Here is an 11,035-nt window from a genome sequence, read left to right as displayed (position 1 = left end):
AAAGCTACATTTTGCCATTTATAGCAGGGGGAACGTTATCTGACGGCTGAGAATATTACCGTCAGATACCGTTCTCATTTAACAGCAAAGCAAAAATGTCTCGGAGTTTCAAATCACTAAATGTTCCATCAAAGCAGGAGAACATTTTCTAACGACTAAGAATGTTGCTGTAAGAAAAGGATCACATGTATTGAATGAGAAAAATCCAATACCAGGCCTCCACCAAACAACCTGCACCCATCAAACCCCATGCAGTAACCACTAGACCACTGGACAATTAGATTGGGGTCGCTTTGAATGTGGAGCCTTTTAAAATTAAAGTTTGCTAGTTATAGCATGGGGAACGTTATCTGACGGCTGAGAATATTACTATCAGATACTGTTCTCACTGTGTTTTATTAGATAGAAAGTGCATTCTTGTCTCAGATTAACACTGCTGACTTTTAACACCACATCAGGTAGGTTCTCAGAGATTCAGCCTGATATCACCCTTTTGATCCATCAAAGAGAACAAGTAAGAATGTTACTGTCAGATAAGGTTCCCCTGTATTGAATGAGAAAAAAAGAAACCTAGGTTTCAAAACAACTGCTAAACCGCTGGGCCTTTGTGCTTGAGCCTCTTTGAATGTGGAGTCTTTCAAGGCTAAATTTAGCTTATAGTGGATGGTTCCTAATTACATTTCTAATAAACACCAAAAATGGTAGCTATTGCTTTTTTACCATTGTAATACTGTGGGATCTGGACATCAGTTCCATTGTATACATCAATTTAGTATTACTAATACTACTGCCCAAACACATTTGACCATAGTATAGCATTCCGCCCTGGGAAATGATGTAAGAATGAAAGAATTCTCTCGTTCTTTATAGGACTTTGGCTGACATTCTCAAGCTAGGAGGAACGATAGCAAACCCATGTGGTTTACATTTCAGTGCATTGAAAACACATTGCACAGAAGCTGATTTCCGAGAGAAGGCCTCAATGTTCTATATATTTACTTACAGCACAAATAAGAACATCAAAGTCAAAGTTTGTCATGCGTACATAGAAGGCTTTACTTTATATCCTTTGTTTGCTCACAGACAAGGACAAAAATGGCATAACAACGTACAGTCACAAAGATCTGGGGTTGCGCTCTTTTGATTCATGGCTAATAAGCATTTTCCTAGCACATATTAACCATCCAGATCAACTAAGCAACCGCAACACTCTGAACGACTCTTAATCAGACAGCAAAATAACATTCTGGCATTTGTCAGTAGCATTTCCTCTAAATTAAGTGACCATGGAACCCACGTTTTTGGTCTTCTTCATGTCGAAAAGATTAGATAACTTCGGTTTTTGAGTCCCACAGATGTCTGGCATGGAGATGTCCAAAGCCCTCTTGTCTTGAAGAGATGTGTTGACTTAAGATCACATACTGTTGGCATAAGGTCTCATACCACACAGTCACAGTAGGTTTGCTACAGAATTCTTTGAGAATGAGGCCACCAAGTACGACGGTTTGCAGTAATGAAACCCAGACACGAGGTATCATTATCATGAAAAACAAGCATTGTGTGCACAAATTAAAGACTACTGTAGCCTCATCAGCTACTTTCACAAGCTGCTTATTCACATCTGAGATAATGGAAACGCAGGTTGTGCACACAAATCACGCAACATTTTTTGCATACAGTAGCATCTTTTGAATGCATACGCTAATGCATATACACAATGTATTTTCGTGATCAAAATTTGGCCAACGTCATTTATTTGAAGGGGTGATCTGACTTAATTGCATCCCTGACCAAATGTATGATATTCTATATTAAATATATTTGTTGAGAAGACATAATGTAGAACAAACCAGAGTTTTTATAGTTTTGATTCTAGTTTTATTTAGTTTTAATAATAATTTAAATTAGCTTTTATTTTTAGATTTTGAGTTAAATTTGGTTAAAACTTTAGCTATTTTGTTATGTGCTTTTCTCATTGTATAATTTATTGGTTTATTCTTAATGTTGCTATATAAGACACTGTCTACACGAATGCAGGTTTTTTGAAAACCAAATTTTTTTTTATGCGGTTTGGCTGTTCGTCCACACATAAATGCAGTACTCGTTCACTGAAACCAAACTTTTTTGAAAACTCCTGCCAGGGTGAAGATTTGTAGAAACTACCGTTTCAGTGTTGTCATGTAGAGAATTGGCGTATGATGTTGGAATGCGTGCCGCTATCTCCTTTGTTTGACATCAGATTTCAGGCTTCTGATTGGCCAACACAGCTTTATGGATAGGGTTATATCGCCACCTATTGGTTTGTCATGCTTTTGACAGCGATTTATAGCGTGTTTTGCGTTTTCGTGTGGATGCAGGTTTTTATTTTAAACGAGGAAGGAAAAGCTCTAAAAAATTCCTGTGTATGTGTGGACTAGGCCTAAGATTAATTACATTTAATTTTTGTTTTATTTTTGTGTGTTATTATAATTTTACTGCTTTAAAAAAACTATCAAAATTTTATTTGATTTCATTGAACAGGAACGCTTTCTAAGTTTTCATTTTGGTAATTGGTAACTAAAATAACCTTGGACAAACAAAGTGTGTTTCATTAAGGATGGCTTTTCAAACATGGCTTTGTCTTAATGTCATTATGATGATCATAAAAGTCACATGATGTTTTTTAGAATGTAAGAAGCTCGTTGACTAGTCCGATGGCGTGTTTTGTTAGCTTTTTCCTCTTCAGTATTTCACATCACAACACAGCCCAGGTGCAGCATATGGCCCTAATCTGGGATGCCCTGCTGCTTTATATATCTGTGCTAAAAACTGTCCTAAGCACTTGAAAGTTTTCCTTCTTTCATCAAAGAATGTCTCCACATCTTTCCTGACAGATTGGGGTTCTTGCTATACGATTAATCCAAACTGTCAATCCATGTGTCAATCAAAAAACCCTGTTAAACAGTCTATTAAACTTGTCTATTAACTAAAATGGTTGTTTTGGAAATGTATGCCAGGTGTGAAATATTTCTTATTAATCTTCCTCAAATTGTATACCATGTTCAGAAAAGTGACAATGCTTCACTTCAAAGAAATCAAACATGCATGTGCCTTTCATTCAAATATTTAGGATTCTCCAAAACATATAATCCCCATAGAATAGTTTTTTTATGTCGTCAGGTGTTCGCTTCTTTGCCGAAGGAGATGGCCTATTTATGAAGCGTGCTCTGTAGATCAGTTTGTCCGTTAGGGCTTCTGTAGAAACAACATGGTGAATTCAAGGGGACCCGCGGTGTATGTAGATAGAAATAACTCATTCTAAGGTAATAAAAACATAACACTTCATTATGTAAGATCTTAATGCACCTCTGAAAACATAGTTATGCATATTATATTGCATTTCTGTCAATCGATCGTCCAAAACAATGACACTAAGTTAACAACCTGGTCTTCAAACAGTCATAAAAATACGTAGCACGTGCAGATATTGTGAAAAATAGTCTTTGACACTAAAACAAAATTCAAATATAACATGAGTATATTTTTTGGGATGTATTTTGTTCTGCATGCCCATTGTAACCCATTCTGGGAATAGTTCTCGTTGTGAAGAATGCATGCAATGCTGTCTTAGATTTGGCCGAAATAAGGTATCTAGCTTTTGGAAGAGCTGTCAGGTTGTACGTGTATCTGAGAATGCATCTCACCTGCAGATTTTCGAATGAAGCAATTGTCTTATTCTCTGAAACAGATTATAATTATACATACTTTATATTATACATATATAAAGATGATCCAAGATGCAATATTGTTGAAGAAGTTAGAGATTATAGGGGGAAAATCATTAATTATTAAAAAGTATGCAAATCAAGTGTGTGTTCTTTTCTTATCAGGGCTTTATAGAGAGACTCAAATCGGGTACTTTATTGAGCACAGTACAAAGCACCACGAGCCAACAGGGGGAAGTTTGCCCCATCACTACATTCATATCACAGGCAAGCAATCCAACAGACTGACATCCCAACAGATGATGGGCTCGGGATGGTTGAGCCTTTGAATGAATTTGAAGTGAATGCAAAGAGATGTGTTGTGCGACTGGTGCATGGCGTGCCTCTGAATGGCCAGTATCTTACCCGTCGCATCTGGTGTACATTTGGTTGGACGTCATGATTGTAATGGCTCCTATCCATCCCCCCCATGCATTTTAAGCTTGGTTATAAAATAGAGAGAAATCAAGATTTCACAACGATACTCTATTCTGTGCCTGCAATGTGCGTGCAGCGGACCCCGATATTGGGCTTCCAAACAAATGGTTCTGCAGGTGAGTAATGAAATCATATTTATGTACCAGTATGGTACTTCAAGGTAGTTGGCCAACAAAAATGATGGCATTGCCTAAATACACATAAAAATTAAGAAAATATATTATGATAAAGTAATGTTGTTATTCAGAACATCAAATTAAAATAATATTTTAAAATGACAAAAGTAAACACACTTTTCCTGTTGTTCTGTTACATTGATAATCAGTGGACAAGGATGATTTATTATTGCTATATTTTCATAAAAAGGGATCAAATATAAAAGCAAATAAAAATTGAAGAGTTGAGCATAAATACAAGTTTACATTTTATGTTGATATATCCATTCCCTGAAATTCAATTGTGTTTTTGTTCTAATTCTTAATTCTTTATAAACATCCTGTAAATGGTATTTCCATGCAAGCAATTGAGCACAAGACAAAAAGAAAGACCAAAATAGATACAAACAGATTTTTACATTCATTGTAAACATCCCTCTGTAATATTTGGAAGCAATGGTAGCATAATTAGCTTCAAAATCTCTCTTCAGTGATTTGTTTGTTTATATCTGCTCATTTTCAGTGTAATTCTGATTTCTTTGTGTGTGTTAAACATTTGTTATCCGCTAACACAGATCATGAAAAAATACAGATGTGCAGATGGCATACAAGACATTTTCAAATATATACGCCTTCTTTCCCTCAGATCTCTAATGATACCCTAAACTTTATACGATAAAATAAACAAACCCTACCTCAAAGCTCTGGATAACGTATAAAAATCTGCACGATTTAGAGCACCACAACCACAGCAAACACATCCCAAAATTCAATCTGTGCTCCAGCGGTCCGCTGTGTGTTTAAAGAAATAACCTCGATTTCCTAAACCATCCAAATATAGAGGGATGGAAGAGTTAAGCTAAGTATTATGGTTTGGGCAGAAAGGTCAAAAGTTGAGAAATGGAAAAGTTTTGCCACATCAAAGCACGTCTCATATAGGCTACATGAAAATGTGGAATACATAAACAGCATCGTGAAACCAGAGTGATTTCTAAAAAACAGTATGTTGGGGAGATTTATTTATTAGATTTATTTTCTATTTGTAATTTATAGAGATCAAGTGACGTGGGTAGGATGAGCATCAGGTTGCTAAGGATGAGGCGGAGAGGGAGGGCACGTGCTCTTTTTCAGAGGCACTTTGTCAGGGAGGCAGATGTTACGGAACCTGTTGCTTGTCCAGATGCATTGGCAACTTTTGGCTCTCTCTCTGCTTTTTCAGATGAGTATTTTGACGTTTGCTGCGAGAAAACGAAGCGGTAAGAAATGTTTAATCCATTTACAATCCAGTCTGCTTTTTGATGACCGTGATCTTGTTTAGAGGTTATTTGGTGAAATCGATTCGATCATGTTGCTCAAATAAATGTCCTGCGCTAAAGCAAGACAAAAGATCGCCAAATATTGCTTACGGATGTAAATGTTTATGTATTTATAAACCGCATGGATCCGATTCTAAAATGTGATTGGATGAGCCGCGTTCCATCGCTCATCAATTGAACTCTTTATTAATACGCATTCGTTGCGCAGCAAACTTTGCAGTCTACTGTACGAATAAAATATATATTTGGGCAAATTTGTTTTTTTACAACTTATAACAACACTAAATGTAATATTTATTGAATATTCATAATGTTGCTGTTGTTTCGCACCTTATTTACTAACGCAATTTTGATACATGAAATTGTAGCTGCAATAAGACATTTCTGTTACATTTTTTCCTTTGATGTGAACCACCGAATCAGCCTTTCATTTTTAAAAGGTCACTTTAAATATTAAAAACAACTTTTAAAAAGTAACAAGAATTTAAAAGCTCTTTGAGCGAAGAAAATGCAATACTTTAACTTTATGAAAATTTGTATAAATTGGTGGAATTAATTACCATAAAATATTCAAGCCCCTAAATGGCCTCCCGTAATAATACATCGTCACCACATTTGTAGAGAATTCTGCCGGTTGTTTTTTACCATGTATTCAAGCACTTAATAATTAAAAATTCGTTATTTCCAAATAGTACAGAAAGTTATACCGCATAATTCACGAATAAGCTATTTTAAGCGATGAAATCACGCACTTCTTAAATCTCACTAAGATTCATAACTTTCAAAATATGAACTTTATTTTTAAAAAAGTAGACTGTGGAAAATAACACATCTTCCTAAATACTTCCAAATAAATGAGTCAGATATTGTCATTTTTACACTATAGCATAACAGTAGACAGACTGGTGTTAGATTAATGGTGTACAACAGATGTTTATGCAGGTGGGTGTAATATTTATGAACATGTTTTTTAGAATACCTGACTGAAATATAGGCGGTTGGTAAATCTTGGTAGATGATGGCAAGATCAGTCAGTTTATTTGCCAATGATGTTTCAAAAGAATTGCTTATAATTTATGATTGTGAATTCTATTTGAACAGACTCTCAGTCATTACACTGAACTTTAGGTTTTGACCACCTCAAAAGACAGAGCACGAAGAAGTCAAGCAACGCCAAAGATGTGGGTTCTTTCACGTTGGATAAAAGTGTCTGCAAAATACACAATCTTTTTCTTAGTTAAGAAGACCTGATAAGTAATAACTGGGTGAAGGTATCACGCGGCTTTAAAATGAAAAATTCTCTAGTATAAAGAAAAGTTTTATTTAGCTTAGCTTTAAAAGGCGTGAAAAGCTTTAAGCAAGCGCTTGCTTTAATCACTTAACATTTATTGCTCTTTGACAGGCCTGATGTTAGTCTGGTCAGTCATGCAATGCCAAGTAAACTGTTTTTGTTAACTTGTTCTCGTAAAACTAACAAATTAAAACATGAATTGCCCAAGATCAGATTGTCTACAGAAAGAATTGCATCTATACACGAACCCGAGGACCTTCTTCATTCAAAACCAAATTCATTCAGAGCTCTACCCCATACTGTTCATATCCTCATCCGTACTCATTTCTTATATATATATGTCTTGATTCTCCATATTATCTGAATTTCAAGATTGACACGCATGTCCAAATCAAAGAAGAACACAATGATGAGAACTTCTTCTGTTTCTCAGCGGAGCTCACCGAGGTTCTTTAACACAGCTGCGTCATTATGTCGCTAATGAAGGACATGAACATCAAAACCATCTGTTTATGTCTCCCCCCTGCAAACCTTCTCAACTAACAGGAGGACGCAGGCAGAAGTGGGTCTTCTCACTCCAGTTTTTGGTTTTGGCTTCAGTCAGATTCAAACAGGCATGCACTCTGTACATTGGGAACACATTTTTCATAACGAAAGAGAGTAAATAATCATGCAGCAGAAGCTCCTATCCAAAGAAACCTTTGGTACAACTACAAGGACAAACGGATGCAGAAAGGAAGTTCTAGGTTACAGTAAAGCTTTTCAGATTCACAATTTAATATTTTTAACGAATTAATCATAAAAGTATACTGTAATATATTTCCCCAAAGCTAAATATTTTTATAAATGTCGGTTGTGATACAGTATATACGGCACAATAAAAATAAAATTAAACATGTTAATACAGGTCATCTTGACCAATAGGATTAAGCATACATAAAGCCAAAAAGTATATCGCACTAAAAACCATATAGTAATTCTTTTGTATCGTGATATGCCACCACACCCCAGTCATTTACTTTCCCTGTCATGTTTGAAAACCTGTATGATTTTAATGACAAAAGGAGAATCTATGTCATTGGTGCTTGTCTGTGAAACGCTTGCCGACATAATGCATGGTTGCCAGGGTGTTGCTAAGCTTTTCTGGGTGTTCTCGGGGTGGTCTCATTATTGGGTGGATATATATATATATATATATATACTACTTGCACACTATATTTTATTAGACTCTTGTCAATAAAACAGACATGACATATAATACAGCAGGTTTATAGTTTTCTGCTTATTATTTGAAATCTTTTCAGAGAGCTGGCGACAGGATTGCAGGAGCTGTGTGGAGTGTTCGAAGGAGAATGGCTGTCTGCGCTGCTCCGAGCGTCTCTTCCTGTTTCTCAACAGAGACGGCATGAGTCACCACGGCTTCTGCGTCCACTCCTGTCCCACTGGACACTTCGGTCTTCGAGGGAAAGATGTCAACCGCTGCTTGAGTGAGTTCATCCTAGACCTGCTTGAGAATATACAGGATAAAATGGAAAGGTTTAGTCCTGGATGCTGATAGGATTTTTACTCGTTTGAGATACAGTAGCACAATGCAAATCACACTCAAAATATGAGAGAGACACAGAGAGAGAGAGGGAGAGTTAAGGCAAAATATTCAATGGATGTTGAATGACTTGTGATATTATCTTATGAGAAGTATAAACACAATGTTAATAATGACGCTATAGAAATAAATAAATACAAATATTGCGCTGTTTTTACTGTACACTAGAGGATGTACAGACGAAGTGTCTTGAAGATAAATGACAACGATAACAAAACAATAAATACATTAATATTTCCCCCAGAATGCAAAGCTCCAGAGTGTGAGAGATGCTTCAACAAAGACTTTTGCACCAAGTGCAAAAAAGAATATCTGCTCTTCAAGGGGAAATGCTTCAAAAGCTGCCCAGAGGGCACATTTGCCCACTCCGCAGACTGCATCGGTACGTGTTTTATTTATTCCTAGGCTTTACAAATAAACAGCCAATACATTTCATTTGGGGAAAAAAACGATATATTTTCTTATTTGTGGCTATATAGGTGGGGTTAGAGAAATGTTGTTAACATTGATTGGAAACTGGCAGAGATGTAAAAACCTCCGTTGTTATTTCTCTTACCTGTACGTGATGTTTTGTTCTTCTCGTAGCTGTAGAACGTAGAATTTGTTGTTTGTTCTTCTATCTCTCCCTACACCAGAAGGCTGTATGTTCAATCTCATTGGCTCCTGGGGTGAATGGAGCCTTTGCCAACACAACGGTATGAGCTGTGGAGTCCGATGGGGGCAACAGAGTAGGACCCGTGGGCTGTCCAGGCAAACGCCTGAAGAGACAGAAATGCCGTGTCCCGCTCAGTCTGAAAGCAGAAAGTGCCGAATGAAAAAGAGATGTCCGAAAGGTGAGAAAAACCTAAGATCTTATCGTGAGAAAGTCATTCACAACCGCATTCAATTTGACTGTATATATAATGGCTAAGACCCCAAAAATGGTTGTACGATCATACCATGTCCCAAACCACATCCCAAACTATTTTACTGGTTCAAAACCAAACATGGTATTTCTATAGACGCCACAATCTGGCTGGCCAAGATGCAAGTATCGTAAAAACGATGTTGTCTTATAATCGTGACAGTTTGTTAAATAGCTTGTGACATCGTAAACACAATGTGACGTTGTAAAACATTTTGAGATGATCTGAGCGCTGGTTTGCTGAGCGTTCTCTTCAAACTGGCTGTCATGACCACATCAAACATCTCCATTTCATTCTCCAGCAGTGGCTCACTGCCCAAGGTTTACATGTTAGACAAAACACGAGATCCAAACGTTTTGGCGTCCTTGTCATCATCTTGTACATCCATTGAATTTCTTTCGTTTTTATTTGATGCTACACTGGAAATCATTTATTTTCCGTAGTTTTCATTATCAGGGGATCCGATGTCTGGACATGTAAGCTTTTCTACTGACGCTTTAAGCTACTCTTAATGGCACCCGTCTGTAAGGCATAACTCTGGATGGCGTCTTAAAACATAGCTGTCAACTTACAATTGACATTTCTATTGTTGCTTTTTTTATATCATAACATTAGTGGAATAAGAAGGACCCCATCGTATCACTCAGATTTTGGAATGATATAAGACCGCTCATCCTACGTTTTTTTAAAGCCAGGGTAGCTTTTTGTGTCTTTCTGCTTTGAATTTCAGTAAATGACCAGAAAAATCATGATCAGAAACAGTCATGATCCAATTACCAAAATGAAGCTGTTTTCCGCAACTTCAGTAGGCTGAAGAAAGAATGACATTCTGGTGGTTAGTGTTCGTTGACAGATTTATCCCACAGTATTAAGATTCAACTTTAAATCACTTCATGAAAGGAATCATGAAAATAAGGTCTGAACCAGGGCGATTCAATAAATATACGTTAATATTGTGTATACATTGCTTCATCACAGATGGCACTATATGTATTATTTTGCTTATTTGGGTAATAGGAACAAATTATTAATATTTCTGGAAATTTCGGACAGATTTCTTTTTGTCATTATGAAGATGATAAAATAAACCATTAATTTAAGTTAAAATGGGCCACCTTCTGAGTTGAGTTTAAGGAGAAATTCTTATTAAAAAAATATATTATTAATATATATTGTATTATTGCATTACTCGCTGAAAAAAGAAAGGGTGAAGTGACCTTTTGATATAGAAGTGTAGAAAGTGAATAGACGTGTAGAAAGTATCCTAATGTTATAGATAGCAAAAAAAACAGAAAGGATCAGAAAGGAAAGAAGAGCGCTGGAAAGAACATGAAGGAGATTAATACCATAGGGAATTCATATTTTGCCATAACACTACTTGTTATTACATTCATTAGTTTTCATGGAATTAGTTTTATTGAGTAAATTAATTGAAAGGTTTGAGCATCTCTTCACTTTGAAATTCCCTGCAGTCATTGGCTGTTAACTTGTAATCTGTTGCCACAACACAACTTGTTATTGTCAAATTTGTCATGAAATTTATGTTCTATTGATTAAATTAATGTTTAAATGTAATTGAAATGA

The 11,035-nt window shown here is 36.1% G+C and overlaps 1 protein-coding gene across 1 annotated transcript; it reads left to right on the top strand.

Moving 5' to 3' along the window:
• Positions 1-5,489: 5,489 nt before the first annotated feature.
• Positions 5,490-9,456, top strand: rspo4 (R-spondin 4; the record flags this gene model as incomplete). The annotated part of the gene is made up of 4 exons (XM_079461048.1): positions 5,490-5,592; positions 8,248-8,430; positions 8,791-8,928; positions 9,182-9,456. The coding sequence occupies 4 exons, from the start codon at positions 5,490-5,492 to the stop codon at positions 9,454-9,456; spliced, it is 699 nt and encodes a 232-aa protein (XP_079317174.1).
• Between the last annotated feature and the right edge of the window lie 1,579 nt (positions 9,457-11,035).

The sequence above is a fragment of the Barbatula barbatula genome (genome assembly GCF_947034865.1).
Source record: "Barbatula barbatula genome assembly, chromosome: 7".
Lineage (NCBI taxonomy): Eukaryota > Metazoa > Chordata > Actinopteri > Cypriniformes > Nemacheilidae > Barbatula > Barbatula barbatula.
The sequence above is the reverse complement of the archived record's forward strand: the minus strand, read 5'-3'. Positions and strand labels throughout refer to the sequence as shown.